The sequence below is a fragment of the Anser cygnoides genome, chromosome 7 (genome assembly GCF_040182565.1).
Source record: "Anser cygnoides isolate HZ-2024a breed goose chromosome 7, Taihu_goose_T2T_genome, whole genome shotgun sequence".
In the NCBI taxonomy this organism is placed as follows: domain Eukaryota; kingdom Metazoa; phylum Chordata; class Aves; order Anseriformes; family Anatidae; genus Anser; species Anser cygnoides.
In genome coordinates this window covers 13,677,040-13,690,693 of record NC_089879.1, presented here as the reverse complement: position 1 = coordinate 13,690,693, position 13,654 = coordinate 13,677,040, and the positions used below count along the sequence as shown (strand labels likewise).

The following is a 13,654-nucleotide window of genomic DNA, read 5'->3' as shown; positions in this document are numbered from 1 at the left end:
ATGTGTGCAGGTGCGTGCAGCGGTGTGTGTCTGTGCACAGAGGGAGCCAGGCGGGAGCTAAAGCAGCAGGAATATTTAAGCTGTTTCCTTCTTTTCCCTGCGTGAAGCAGGTCCCAGGCAGAGGGAGCACGCTGTCTCCAGCTCAGGGATGGGGTGGGGGGGACCTTCTCCCCCCAGCAGCCACGCAGAGGGGCCGTGGCATCTCAGCCCAGCACACACGTGAGGTTTTGGGGCCGCCACACGCCTCAGGCACCTTCCCACCCGCTCCTGCCCTCTGTCACCTGCCCAAAAAGCAGCTGGAGCCGTGCTGGGTTGGGAATGGCTTTATTCAGGCAGCCTCGCATCCACCAGGCAAGCAGGGTGAAGGCTCTGTGGCATCCACCCACCCCACCCCACCCCATCGCACGGGATGCGGGGTGTCCCCGTCACGAGGCCGCCCTCCAGGCCTCCCGCAGCCTGGCCTTCACCCGAAACTTCTGCACCTGCAGCACGACGCCGAACTTGCCCTCCAGCGAGGGCAGGGGCTGGTCCTGGGGGCACTCGAGCGTGAACCTCTGCAGCACCCAGGCCAGGAAGAGGAACAGCTCCATCTTGGCCAGGACTTCGCCCAGGCACACGCGGATCCCGGCCCCGAAGGGCAGGTAGCTGGGCGAGGGCGAGTGGATGTGCTGGCCCTGCTCGTCCAGGAAGCGGCCTGCAAGGGGAAGGGGCACGCTGAGGGGATCGGTCCCTTTCTGCCTGACGCCTGCCCAAATTCAGCCCCTGCGTGTCCCTCCTGCCAGCAGCAGGAGCAGGGCAAGGCGGGCACGAGCTCCCCGGACGGGGGGGGAAGCAGGACGTGAGCTCCTGGCCCCTCTCCTGCTGTGCCCCCCACACCACAGGGCACGCAACCCACCGGGGTTGAACTCCTCGGGCTTGTCCCACTCCTTCTCGTCGTGGTGCACGGACCAGAGGTTGATGACGACCCTGGCGCCCTTGGGGATGGCGTACTCCCCGATGCTGCGGGGAGAACACGGCGTGAGGGGGCCGCTCCCGCCCGCCGCCTCTGCCCACGCGCCGGTGGTCTCACCTGGTGTCGGTGAGGGACACGTGTGGGATGAGCAGGGGGGACACGGGCCGGATGCGCAGCACTTCGCTGATGGTGGCCTCCAGGTAGGGCAGCAGCGGGCGGTCGCTGAGGTGGGGGTGACGGGCCAGGCCGATTTTCTGGTCCATCTCCTCCTGGATCTTCCTCTGGACCTGGGAGGGGAGCAAAGGCTGGGCGTGAGCACCCAGCACCGCCAGCACGTCCTAGCAGGTGATGAGGGCAGAAGCAAAGTGTTCCTCACAGCTTGATAGCACTTATTCCAAGAGCCTGACATCTCTCTTGGCATTATCCTTCCCCAAAGCCCCCTCCGATGCCCCTGGTGCAGGAGGGAGACCCATGGGGCACAGACCTTACCTCAGGGTAGTGGAGCAGGTAGAGCACAGTCCACTTGAGCACGGTCGTGGTGGTCTCCACGCCAGCCCCAAAGATGTCCCCCACCGTCATGAGGAGGTGGTCGTCTGTCAGCTCCAGCCCCGGTGCCGGTGGGCTGTTGTTCTCGGCGCTGAGCCTCACTTGCAGGAGGGCATCCATGAGGTCCCTCACGGTGTCCCCACAGAAGGCTTCCTGCCAGGGGACACAGGTGAGCCCCCCACCTCAGCTCCAGCACCCCGCAGCCCCCTGTCCCAGCCCCTTCGGCACCTTGTGTTCGGTGAACTTCTGCTGGAGCAGCTCGTCCCTGACCTTGAGGCACTTCTTCAGCAGGGCCAAGTCCTTGTTGGGGAAGATCTGGGGGAGAAAAGCTCCGTTACAGCAAAGGGCTCCAGCTCAGCCCAGCGTTAGCTCCCTCCTGCAGGGCACACCCCAGCTCCTTCCTCTCTTCCCTCATGAGAAGACCACGCAGTGCCTGTGTCCACGCTCACCTGGAGCCAGGGGAAGATGTCCACCAAGCTCTCCTTGGCCACGGTGTCCACGATGCCCTGGCTGTACTCCAGCATGGCCTCGAACTCGGGGTCCCCGCGCCGGTAGGAGGAGTTGAAGCAGAGGGAGCAGACCACGTTGGTGACGGCCCGCGTGAGCTCCGGGGCCATGTCCAGGGCTGCATCCTGCGCGGCGCTGAGCGTCTCACACAGGGACGCGGCCTCCTGGCAGACTTTTTGGGGAAGGAGAGGCAGGAGAGGGGACGCTGAGCCCTGGGGGTGGCCAAGGGGGTGGCAGGAGGCACCTCCAGCAGGGGCTGAGCCTGAGGGGCTGGGCAGCAGGGAGGATGTTTGGGGCAGGATGGAGCAGAGAGGCCGGAGGTGCAATGAGGACAGAAAAGACACACACACGTGATAGCGGGGTGGCGGGGGACACTTACTGATCTTCTCGAGGGCGAGCGAGCCCTCCCCGAACATGGAGAGGGCGGCGTGCACCAGCTTGCGCTGGAACTTCCAGAGGGGGCTGTAGCTGGCGAAGGCGATGTCCTTGCCCCCCCGGGACAGCAGGTCCGTGGTCACCTGCGGGGCACACGGCCACGGGGTCACCCTGCTGCCAGGCAGCCCCACAGCATCCTCGCCCCGCACCGGGGGATCCCCCGAAGCCATCCCCCCGACTCACGGTGCGGGGCCGTCCGGCGAAAGCCTTCCCCTTCTTCAGCAGCACCTCCCTGGCGTGCTGGTAGCTGTTGACCACCACCACGTAGTGGGAGCCCATCCAGAGCCCGTAGAGGCTGCCGTAGCGGCCCTGCAGGCGCCAGAGCCGCAGGTGGAGCTGGGGGTGCCCGGCCAGCTGCAGCAGGCTCCCCACCAGCGGCAGGGCTGGCAGGCTCCGCAGCCGCCCCGTCCCCGTCCCCGTGGGACCCCGCCGGCGTGCCAGCCCCCAGGCGCACAGCAGGGCCAGGCACAGCAGCAGGGCGGCCAGCGGCAGCATGGTGGGGCGGCTGCGGGGCTGTGCGGCCCCCGCTCCTTTATACCCGCCCGGCAGCGTCCCCTTGACCCTGGGACGGGCTCGGCTGCTTATCGGGGGGATGGCGGCGGGCCGTGACGGGCGCTGGGCCAGCTCGGCAGCTGGGGAGAGGGCGGAGGGGCTGGGAGCACGGGGGGAGCCCCTGGGGGCTCCTCTGGGTGCAGTGACCGGGGCTGGGGACGGGGGAGGGCTGGGGGCTGCTGACACGCTGTGAGACCCTCCTGGTGCCCGAGAGGGGCTGGGGCACTGGGCGGCACTGGGATGCCTGGGCAATACTGGGAAGAATTGGGCAATATGGTGCAGGACTGGTTTGAATTGGTTAGTACTGGGCAGCACTGAGCAATACTGGGCAGCACTGGGCGATATGGTGCAGGAGTGGTTTGAACTGGTTAGTACTGGGCAGCACTGGGCAGCACTGGGATGCCCGGGCAGCACTGGGCAGCACTGGACAGTCCTGGGCAACATTGGGCAATACGGTGCAGGACTGGTCAGTACTGGCTAGTACTGGGCAATACTGGGCATCACTGTGCAATGTGGTGCAGAACTGGCTAGTACTGGTTAGTACTGGGGAGCACTGGGCGATATGGTGCAGGAGTTGTTTGAACTGGTTAGTACTGGGCAGCACTGGGATGCCTGGGCAGCACTGGGCAGCACTGGACAGTCCTGGGCAACATTGGGCAATACGGTGCAGGACTGGTCAGTACTGGCTAGTACTGGGCAATACTGGGCATCACTGTGCAATGTGGTGCAGAACTGGCTAGTACTGGTTAGTACTGGGGAGCACTGGGTGATATGGTGCAGGAGTGGTTTGAACTGGTTAGTACTGGGCAGCACTGGGATGCCTGGGCAGCACTGGGCAGCACTGGACAGTCCTGGGCAACATTGGGCAATACGGTGCAGGACTGGTAAGTACTGGGCAGCACTGGGCAATACTGGGCATCACTGTGCAATGTGGTGCAGAACTGGTTAGTACTGGGCACCACTGGGTGATATGGTGCAGGACTGGTTAGAACTGGTTAGTACTGGGCAGCACTGGGCAATATGGTGCAGGACCGGTCGGTACTGGGCAGCACTGGTCACCACTGGCACCCCCCCCGCCCTTCGCCTTCCCGCCTCTTCTGTCCCTCCGCGCTCGCCGTAGCGCCGCGGCGGTGGCGGGGCGTGCCGCGGGCAAGATGGCGGCGGGCGGCGCGGCGGAGGCCCAGGCGCGGTTCGGGCACTCGGTGAAGGGGCTGCTGACCGAGAAGGTGACGAGCTGCGGCACCGACGTCATCGCCCTCACCAAGCAGGTGCTGAAGGGCTCCCGCAGCGCCGAGGTGAGCGGCGGGCGCCGCCGGCGGCGGACTACAAGGCCCGGCATGCAACGCGGCCGCGGGGCCCTCGGGGAAGAGCGGAGGGGCGGTGGAGGGGCCGGCCCGGCCCGGCTCCGTGTCCCCCCCCCGGGGCGGCCCTGCCGGGGAGCTGCGAGCCACCGGCTGCTCGGCGGGGACACCGGGAGCTGCGGGCGGTGCGGGGCGCGGGGCGTGCTGGGAGATGTAGGCAGCGGGGGTGTGCGGGGCGCGCTGGGAGGTGTAGGCGGGGCGCGGGGCATGCTGGGAGATGTAGTCCCGAGGGCAGCTCCTGGCCCCTTGGGGCGGCCGGTTTGGGTCTGGCAGCTCTGTCCTTTTGTCTCGTAGCTCCTGGGGCAGGCCGCGAGGAACATGGTGCTGCAGGAGGACGCCATCCTGCACTCGGAGGACGTAAGCTGTGCCTGGCACTGCAAAATAGCCTTTTTATTAGGAAAGGGGGGAGAAGGGTTGGGAGAATGGGGGCTAAACACGCGACCGGAGCCCTGAAATGAAATACGTGCGCGTGGTGTGGGGCTGACGGGCGGAGCAAAGCTGCTGATGAACAAAACATTCGTTCCTTGTCTTGTTTTCCACAGAGCCTAAGGAAAATGGCCATAATAACCACTCACCTACAGTACCAGTAAGTAGGGGGCACCACCAGCTCTGCGGGGAGCTGAGCTGTGCCCTTCATCCCTTCCCCTTCTTCATAAGGACTGCGCAGGCTTTGCATGGAGGCCGCTCAGGCTGATCCCGTTTGCCTGGCTCCCCAAAGCTGGGCAGACCCTGGAAATGGGATCTTGTACTCCCTCCAACATCCAGTGATACGGATGAGGCTGTTTTGGGGTGGGAGCTGAGATTTTTGCCTCCTGTTTGCTATGCGCTAGGTCTCCGGTGAGAATGTGCAATGCATCTAGGACTAAGGGGGAGAAATTAGTGCCTCTGCTTTCCGCTCTGGGCTTAATCCGGACACACATGAGGGTTTTGGCCTCCTGAGCCCTTGTTTGAGTCCCTGTTCATCAACATCAAGTGAACCCAGTTGCTGAAATTTGTGCTTTTCTAATGCTCTTTTCTCTCTTTTTCTCATCTAGGCAGGAAGCAATTCAGAAGAAGTGAGTACCTAGCTGAGGGAATGCCAAGAGGACATGGGAAACAGCACGTAGCGGTTGATGGGGAAGGAAAGAGTAATATGGAGGGGGGGGGAGAGAATGCAGCTGGAAGGTTTTTGCAGCTGCTTTTGAAACATGCTGGCCCAGCAAGATAGCATTTCACTGCTGTGAAGGTCAGTACTGTGAAGAGACGAGAACTTGGGTGAAGGGATGATTTTATTTTAAACTTCTGATTCTTTCATTAGCATGCACGAGTACACAAAGTGTGGTTTGCCTTATGGGCACATGGAGGTGGCGTGGGGAACCCTGGCATTTCTCTTTTCTGTAGTGTCAGTGACAGAGCTGTTCTGGTCCCTTGGGTGCTCCCTGGGCAGCAAATCTCACTGTGAACCTCTTCTTGTTTTGTCCCCAGTGTTGAGCAGTCATCGAACCTGCGGGACCAGCTGAGTCACTTGCTAAAATGAAGCGTGGCTGAAGGCACGAGGACTTCTCGACTGGCACTGAGGGCAGCCAGGCATCCTTTCCTCACCGGGGCTCAGACCTGTGTCTGGACGGTGCTGGGTGCCAGCTGGGATACGTGCAGAGCGCACATTCCTGGACATGTGGGCCCCTCTCACACGGTCCCATCCACGTCTCTGTCTCCAGAACGCTCTCCTGCTTCCCCACGTGTGACTGAAACAAACTTAGCAGAAAGTTCACTTCCCCCAACAAGCCCTGCGTTCGCTTGCTTCCTGTGTGTCACATGAGATGGTCGGCTGTCCAATGTTTTTCACAGCTGGAGCGGGACGATTTTATTTCCCATCTAAGCTCTGCTCCGTTAGCATTCGTCTCCTGTAAGATGACGGAATAGTGCTGCTCGTGCCTGCCAACAACCAGCAAGCACAGAGACAGAGTTTTCATACAAAGTAGCTCCCCCCCTCCCAATAAATGTACAAATCAGAGATGTGGGTTTTAAATACAGGTGCCTGAAGTTTGACACGGGTCCTTATTTAGACACAGATGGTCGGTGCAATTTATTTAGGGCACGTTAATCAGTGGGAGCTGTAAGTGGCTGGGTGAGTGAGAGGTGCTTCAGAGTGGACTGAGGTGCCTGTCCAAGACCAGAATTTTGGAAAGCGTGGATCTGGGCAGACACCTCTGTCCCTGGTCCAGCTGGACATGCCTTGGCGAGCATCCTGCTCAGAGGTTATCTTATTTTCCACAAAGCCTGAGCTTGGAACGTCATCCCTTTGCCAACCCATCTGTACTGCCTTCGGCCTTCAACCACATTCCTGTTCTGGGTTGCTGCTCCAGCTTTTGATTAAGCAGCCTTGAAAGTGTGTATGTGTATCTGATTGGGAAGGTGTCCAGAGGCACAGCTGGGAAGCAGGCAGTGAGATGTAAAAGAAAATCAAGAGCCGGTGTATTCAGTTCTGCACGGCTCTGTGTCGATGGCTGAGTGACTGGGCTCCCGTTTGCTTCCTGGGCAGTGAGATGGGGTCCGGACTATAAATATTGTGTCTTGTTTTTCATTGAGTCACTTACCCGGAGCACTTGGAGCACGCTGGAAGCACTCGTTTGCCCGTGTGCTTTTCATCAGCTGATACAAGAAGGCAGGTTGGGAGGGGGGATCAGCCTGCTGTGTTCCTGCAGCGAGGTGCTGCTGGGGTGCGGTTCCGTGTGGCACAACCTCTTTGCCTGGTTTTACCCTCACCACCCCTCCAGGGCCGTTCCCTGCTTGGCCTCACCTTGTGGCACCAGATCTGCAGCCCCGTGGAGGTGCCCAGCGGTGCTGTTAGCTTCTCCTGTGTGCTGCGCCTCTGCCCTGGCAAGGATGCAGCTGCGGAGGGCATAAAGAGCTGAAATGATTTGCTTTGTTACAAAGGCTTGGATTTCAGCTTCTGTTCTTTTAAGTCTAATCTTTTCACCTCCTGTGCCTGCTTAACTTGGTAGCAGGGGCTGCGCTGCAGGGGCTGCCGTGAGGTGATGCCTAAAGGATGGGGGCACTGGGGTCTGTTTGTGCCCGGGGGGTTCCTGATCCGTGGCCTCACAGCTGCGTTTTGGGAGAGAAGCTTTTCCCCCAGCTTCTGGAGAAGCAGGCAGCCTTTTTCCCTGCGAGCTCCCGTCCTCTGCAGGGGCTGGGGCATCACACAGGGGTCTCCCTGTGTTTGGGGTGAGCAGGAGACGGAGCGGGGGACAGGACACAGCAGGGTGGGGGCATCCAAGGGCTGAGGCCGTGGGTGTGAGGTGACACTGGGTGCTGGTAGCGAGCGTGGCCGTGTACCTGGGTTTTTTACCCATGTCTCGGGCCTGGCAGGAGCTGGTGTCGGGCGGAAGCCAGGCCCGGGGCGGCGCAGGGCGCCGGGGCGGAGCGTGGCCGAGGCGCTGCAGCCGGAGGCAGTAAGGCACCGAGGCTCCCCGGGGCTCCGGTTCCAGGGTGCCGGGGCCCTGTGGGGGGGACCCCATGGGGTGCTGAGGAGGGTTGGGATTCGCCCTGCAGGGACGTCCTTGGGGGTAGTCCCTCCAGGGCAGCCAGGGTCAGGGTATTTTGGTGGGGGGGATGTTGGCTGGGGGTGCTCTTCCCACTAGGATTTGGGTTGGGGTCTCCCCGGGGGTTGCTGGGGGGGCAAAAAGCGTTCCCGTATTTTGGGGAGGGGGGGTGGGTGAGGGCCTTGGGGAAGGGCCTGGCGCGGTGCCTGCGGTGGTGGCGTCGGCACCAACCCTGTGCTCCCGTTGCTGCAGTGGCTGCGCCGTGTGGGGAGCAGATCCCCCGCGAGTGGATCCCCCAGGAGCAGATCCACCGCGAGGTGCAGGTGAGGGGGCGAGAGGGGCAGCTGGGGAGGGAGCAGCGAGCCCAGGGAGTGCCAGGACGCCTGCCACAGTCAGAGGACAAAGCTCATTTGGGGACCTAAGGGAGAGTGCTAAGGGCATTTGGCTGCTGCCAGCGGGGTTTTGGAGCAGGCACTTTGCTCATTTCCCTGTGGGGATGAGGAGGGAGCTGAGCAAACCTGTGTTTCTCTGCCCTTGTTGCGTGCACCCCCATCAAGTCAGGGAAACGGGATCCGTGGCCTGCAAAATTATTGCAAACAGCAATGAAATCCCCTCCTGTGCATGCAAGCAGGGGAAACCTGGGAGGGTGGGTATGCTAGCCTGATTTTTAGCTGGGTGCAGTGCCAGAGGGCCCTGAGGGCACGTGTAAGCTGAGTACAAGCATGATCCCATGTTTTGTGACCCCACGGAGTCACCGTGGCCCAGCTTGCTGTAGTAGGGTGGCCTCTGTCCTTCCCACCTCAGGATTACTATGGCAAAGAGCTGCAGAAGTCGGAGGACCTGAAAACCAATGCTTGCGTCACCTCGGCCAGGCCGGTCCCCAAGGCGATCAGAGATGCTCTGGAGCGTGTCCACGAGGAGGTGGTGGCCAGGTGAGACCTGGGGCTTCCCCCTGCTGCCACCTCCCCGTGGGCTGCAGCCCCCAGGTGGCAGGAGCACCCGCACCCTGACTCAGCCCGGCTCCCCCAGGTACTATGGCTGTGGTCTGGTCGTCCCCGAGTGCCTGACGGCGTGCAGGATCCTGGACCTGGGCAGCGGCAGCGGCAGGGACTGCTACCTGCTGAGCCAGCTGGTTGGGGAGCGGGGCCACGTCACCGGCATCGACATGACCGAGGGCCAGGTATGGCACGGGGAAACCCGTGGGCTTGCTTTGTCCCCTCTCCATGTCCCCCCATGTTCATTCCCTTCCTGCTCCCAGGTCGAGGTGGCAAAGAAGCACATCGCGTATCACATGGAGAAGTTTGGCTACCAAAAGCCGAACGTGGACTTCCTCCAGGGCTACATGGAGAAGCTGGGTGATGCCGGGCTGGCCGATGAGAGCTACGATATCGTCATGTAGGTACCCTGCAGGGGACCACGCCGTCCAGGGCTGTGTGGGGTCTGCACCCACATCCCCCTGAGTTGCTTGCTTCAGCCACGTGTGAGGAAAGGGAAGAATCCAAGGAGGATCTGGGCTAGGGCCTGGGAGTATGGGAACTGCCCTTTTTGTGGTTGAATCCTGCACTGAGCGACAGGCTGTGCAGCAGCCGGCGGCGCTGAGCGTACGAGATGATGGTGCAAATGAGCCTTGGTCTCCTCCTCCCCAGCTCCAACTGCGTGATCAACCTCGCCCCCGACAAGAGAGCCGTGCTGCGGGAGGCCTATCGCGTGCTGAAGGTGGGGAGCGGAGCGGGGCTGGGGCTGCCATGTCGTGGGGTGCCACCGGGATGCAGCAAGCGGGGTGCAGCAGGCTGGGGGGGGTTCTGGGGACCATCGCTCCAGCACAGCCCTTTCCCAGCCCATTTTGCCCCATCGCATCCCGCTCACTCCTCGCTGCCTTCCAGCCCGGCGGAGAGATGTACTTCAGCGACGTCTACGCCAGCCAGCGCCTGAGCGAGGCCGTGAGGAAGCACAGGGTGCTGTGGGGTGCGTAGGGCTCCAGGATGTGGGGCGGCACGGGACGGGGAGCTTTTGCCTTGTGTCACCCGTGTGCGTGCTGTTGTGCCAGGGGAGTGCCTGGCGGGAGCCCTGTTTTGGGGAGACCTGTACAGCATCGCCGAGGAGGTGGGCTTCAGCCCCCCGCGCCTGGTCACCGCCAGCCCCATCACCATCGGGGACAAGGAGCTGGAGGGCGTCGTCGGTGAGGGTCCTGCCGGGGAGTGCTGGCTCTTTTTGGCCATGGGGAGAGGTGCTGGGACCCCGTGCTCAGCACCTGACCCACCGGCCTCTCCCTTGCAGGGGACTGCCGCTTCGTCTCCGCCACATTTCGGCTCTTCAAGGTGCCGGGGAGCAGCCGGGCCGGGCCGGGCCAGGTCATCTACAATGGTGGGATCGTGGGACACGAGCGAGAGCTGGTGTTTGACGCCAACTTCACCTTCAAGGTACGGGGAGGTGCGTTTGGGCTTCTGGGGATGGCGAGCAGACCTGGCCTGAAGGACTGGGGATGGGGCAGCACTGATGCAGTGTGTAGTTTGGGGGATTAGGTCTGGTGAAGGGGGTGGTGGATGGGGGCCATATAAACCAGAACTGCAAATAGGGCAGGGAGAGGGAGACAGAGCTGTGCATTGTGTTGGGGGTGAAGATGAGACCAGGACGTCCCTGGTGGCTTCACCAGGCAGTTTGGAGCCCGCTGCTTGCTCCCTGTGGGCGTTTCTCCAGTCTTTGGGCCAGGCTGGGCCCTGCTTTCAGTCCCCCCATCATCTGGCTGGGCGGCTGGGGGACTCTGGTCCGTGCACCCCAGGCCCCAGCCCCGTGACTGTCGCCCTGTCCCCAGGAAGGAGAGGCGGTGGATGTGGATGCCGAGACAGCCGCGGTACTGCGCAGCTCCAGGTTTGCGGAGGAGTTCCTCATCCGAGCCGGCGGGGCCGCCGCCGCCGCACCCCAGGGCTGCTGTGGCGGGAGCGTGAAGGTTGGTAGCAGCAGCTCCGTGCTGGGTTTGGGGCTGGGGACACTGCTGTCCCTTGCTAGCAGGAGGGGTCCTCTGAGGCACCAGAGGGGCAGTGACATGGTAACAGGAGACTTGTGGCTTTGGGGCCAAGCAGGAGCCCACGGGACACCGTGGATGGTGCCCAGTGCCCTGCAACGGTCCTCCAGTGCAGGATGGAGCCCTCCAAAGGGGTCTGCTGTGCGAGGCGTGAGGGCCCGTTGCCCCTCATGCCCACGGGGGGTGCTGGGGCTGATGGCTGGGCAGGCCTGAGGTCTCCATGGGGACGGGTCCTTCCTGCCGCGGGGTGCAGTGACCACCCCAGCTGCTCCTCGCTGCTGCTGCGAGCTCTGGGCCCTGGCCGCCGGCCCTGACCCCACAGCCCGAAGCACCTTTATCTGCTGGAAGCCTCCCTCCTCGGCCCCACGGCCGGCCTTTCAGACGGGCCAGCAGGGGTCATCAGTAGGCAAGGGAGATAAAGCCCTGCAGCTGCGTGTCCCTGGAGCGCAGCCTTGTACTGGGGTCTTGGGTCCCTGTCCAAGCAGAAGGCATTCCTCAGATAAAAGCAGAGTGAAAGTCCCCACAGAAACCCTCAGCGTCCTCCTTAGGGCAGGGAAAAGCCACCAGGACGATCCCGACGGTGGCAGGGAACAAGCGGTGGGGAAATGCTGCTTCCGTGGGGGGCCTCTTGTTTCCCTGTGGCCTGATCCTGTTCTGGCTTCTTCTCTGCCCTCCAGGAGAAGATCTGCGACCCCTTCCTGCTGCTGGAGAAGCTGGCGGCCCCGGCTCCTGCCTGCGGTCCCGCTGGCGCCTGCGGGCCCCGGGGCTGCTGCTGAGCGGCGAGCGATGCCCCCGTGCCGCTGGGTGCCAGCGGGGCCGCGGCCCACACGGCGTGTGGTTTTCGCCGGGGAAAAAATAGAAATAAATGGCCGAGATGAAACGCTGTGGGGTTGGAGCCTGCGGGGTGCCGTGTTTTTGAGTCTCGGTGTGAACACAGCGGGGCTGGCGGGGCAGGCTGTGCTGCGGTGGGGCCGGGCAGCGCCCTGTAGGTCCCCTCGCTCCCTGTGGGGCACGCGGAGAGGGATGTTCTCTGCGGGAAGGGAGCTGCGCGTCCCCTCGTGTGGGATTTCCCAGCACCCTGCACCGTGTACCTCCACGTACCAGTCCAGCTCTGCTTTGAGCCCCCCGAAGCCCCCTGCACGCACACCCCACCCCGTTGCTTTTTCTGAAACCGTCCCTCAGGCAGAGGGCAGCCCCACAGCCTGTCCCCGGCGTGGGATTTCTTCTCCCTTTCCCCGTGCAGCGCTGCTGAGGTTTATTTTTCCCCCGGCCTCCATCTAGCGGGAAGCCCTGCGCGCGGTGCAAGCCTCGCACCCGCAGAGCTGTGCGGGGAAATGCGGCGGTTCTGGAAATCCCGCGCCGTGGCTGCCCAGCTCCCGCGTCCCACCTGCCCCGATACCGGGCTGCGGAGCGGCGCCCATGTCCCAATGCCATCCACGTCCCTGGATGAGCTGAGCCGTGAGGGAACGTTTCCACCCCTCCTCGTGCCCCGATCACCCGGGAGGGACCGAAATCCCCTCTCTGCCGTTTGGCCCGCGTCTTGGCCCCATCAGGCCGTGTGTGGGAGGAGATCCTTGCGGGATTTTACAAGGGTACGAGGCCTGTAAGAGCAGTTCCCGGTCACAGAAAGGGTTTCCTAAGCGCCCCGCACTGCTTACCCTCATCTCTGCCAGGAGCGAAACAGGGGAGCGATTAATCCCCGGTTTGGGGATTAAACCCATAAATAATGCCCGTCAGTATGGTTTCCTGGAAAGTCGCCTCGCCGGCCCGACCTTTTGGGTTCGGATAGGCCCATGAATCCGCACGGTTCGGTGCGCGGGAGCTTGCAAGTGGTCGGGTTTAGGGCCGCAGAGCGGCGTGCTTGGAAAAACCATAACTCCTCGTCTGTGGTTTTATTTTATTATTTTGTTTTGTTTCTTTTTGAAAAATATTTTATTATTTTGTTTCTTAAAAAATATTTTATTTTCTTTTTATTTTTTTCATTTTTCCATTTTGTATTTGTTTTATTATTTTTGTTTTATTTTATTATTTTAATATTTTATTTTAATATTTTATTTTATTACTTTATTTTTTTTTATTCATTTATGACTTTTTTTGACTAGAAAAACCATATAACATTGTTTTATTATTTTATTTTTTTTAAATAAAATTATTATTTTGTTTCTTTTTCTTTTCTTTTTCATTTTGTATTTATCTTACTATTTTGTTTTATTTTATGTTTTTATTTTTGTCTTATTTCATTACTTTATTTCATTACTTTATTTTATTACTTTATTTTATTAATTTTATTTAAACATTTTATCTTGTTTTATTATTTTATTTTTTTTATTTCATTTCATTTCATTTTGTTTTATTTATTTTTGTGGTTTTTTTTTCGATTTTCTTTGCTTTTCCCTTCATAATTCCCCGGCTCCCGGGGCCGGCCCTCCCCACGATGTGTGCCCCCCCCCCTTCCCCGTCCCCTCGCCCCACACGGCCGCCAGGGGGAGCTGCGACACCGCTCACCGGGGGCGGCGGGGCCCCGGGCTGCGGCGGGGGGGGGCCGGGGGGAACGGAACGGAACGGAACGGAACGGAACGGAACGGAACGGAACGCGGGCCGGTCCCGTCCCGTCCCCGTCCCCGTCGCCGTCCCCCGCCGAGCTCCGCGCCCCCCGGCCCCGCTGCCGGTGCCGCCCCGCCATTGGTCGCGCCCCTCGGCATCCCCGCCCCCCCACCCCCCAGCCCCGCCGCTATTGGCCGTCTCCCTCGGGCCGGCC

The 13,654-nt window shown here is 61.4% G+C and overlaps 3 protein-coding genes across 4 annotated transcripts; 2 read left to right on the top strand and 1 right to left on the bottom strand.

Annotated features, from left to right (window-relative positions):
* Positions 1-308: 308 nt before the first annotated feature.
* Positions 309-2,967, bottom strand: CYP17A1 (cytochrome P450 family 17 subfamily A member 1). Its single transcript, XM_013174485.3, has 8 exons — positions 2,624-2,967; positions 2,385-2,523; positions 1,948-2,177; positions 1,727-1,813; positions 1,442-1,651; positions 1,070-1,239; positions 896-999; positions 309-694 (listed from the first exon to the last, which is right to left on the bottom strand). Exons 1-8 carry the CDS (start codon positions 2,933-2,935, stop codon positions 426-428), a joined length of 1,521 nt encoding a protein of 506 aa, XP_013029939.2. The 5' UTR covers positions 2,936-2,967; the 3' UTR covers positions 309-425.
* Positions 2,968-4,080: 1,113 nt separating this feature from the next.
* On the top strand, positions 4,081-6,381 carry BORCS7 (BLOC-1 related complex subunit 7). Of its 2 annotated transcripts, XM_067000232.1 has the most exons (5): positions 4,102-4,287; positions 4,648-4,710; positions 4,896-4,939; positions 5,388-5,408; positions 5,818-6,381. In XM_067000232.1, the coding sequence occupies exons 1-5, from the start codon at positions 4,147-4,149 to the stop codon at positions 5,867-5,869; spliced, it is 321 nt and encodes a 106-aa protein (XP_066856333.1). In that variant the 5' UTR covers positions 4,102-4,146; the 3' UTR covers positions 5,870-6,381. The 2 variants fall into 2 exon arrangements, with proteins under 2 accessions (XP_066856334.1, XP_066856333.1); XM_067000233.1 differs by lacking the exon at positions 4,648-4,710 and having other exon boundaries at positions 4,081-4,287.
* Positions 6,382-7,709: 1,328 nt separating this feature from the next.
* AS3MT (arsenite methyltransferase) lies at positions 7,710-11,791 on the top strand. The gene is made up of 11 exons (XM_048060483.2): positions 7,710-7,784; positions 8,127-8,197; positions 8,679-8,806; positions 8,904-9,054; positions 9,133-9,269; positions 9,521-9,590; positions 9,758-9,839; positions 9,922-10,053; positions 10,152-10,294; positions 10,687-10,821; positions 11,574-11,791. Coding segments are annotated over exons 1-11 (1,149 nt in total). The 5' UTR covers positions 7,710-7,783; the 3' UTR covers positions 11,673-11,791.
* The last annotated feature ends 1,863 nt before the right edge of the window (positions 11,792-13,654 follow it).

Excerpts from the sequence above, each read along its gene's own strand:
- AS3MT (XM_048060483.2), top strand. Across the intron at positions 9,055-9,132 it reads TCGACATGACCGAGGGCCAG|GTCGAGGTGGCAAAGAAGCA; the intron begins GTATGGCACGGG and ends TCCTGCTCCCAG. Across the intron at positions 10,054-10,151 it reads GGAGCTGGAGGGCGTCGTCG|GGGACTGCCGCTTCGTCTCC; the intron begins GTGAGGGTCCTG and ends TCTCCCTTGCAG.
- CYP17A1 (XM_013174485.3), bottom strand. The coding sequence starts at position 2,935 with ATGCTGCCGCTGGCCGCCCTGCTGCTGTGCCTGGCCCTGCTGTGCGCC. Across the intron at positions 1,814-1,947 it reads ACATCTTCCCCTGGCTCCAG|ATCTTCCCCAACAAGGACTT; the intron begins GTGAGCGTGGAC and ends TTTCTCCCCCAG. Across the intron at positions 1,000-1,069 it reads GTGTCCCTCACCGACACCAG|CATCGGGGAGTACGCCATCC; the intron begins GTGAGACCACCG and ends TTCTCCCCGCAG.
- BORCS7 (XM_067000232.1), top strand. The coding sequence starts at position 4,147 with ATGGCGGCGGGCGGCGCGGCGGAGGCCCAGGCGCGGTTCGGGCACTCG. Across the intron at positions 4,711-4,895 it reads CCATCCTGCACTCGGAGGAC|AGCCTAAGGAAAATGGCCAT; the intron begins GTAAGCTGTGCC and ends TGTTTTCCACAG. Across the intron at positions 4,940-5,387 it reads ACCACTCACCTACAGTACCA|GCAGGAAGCAATTCAGAAGA; the intron begins GTAAGTAGGGGG and ends TTTCTCATCTAG.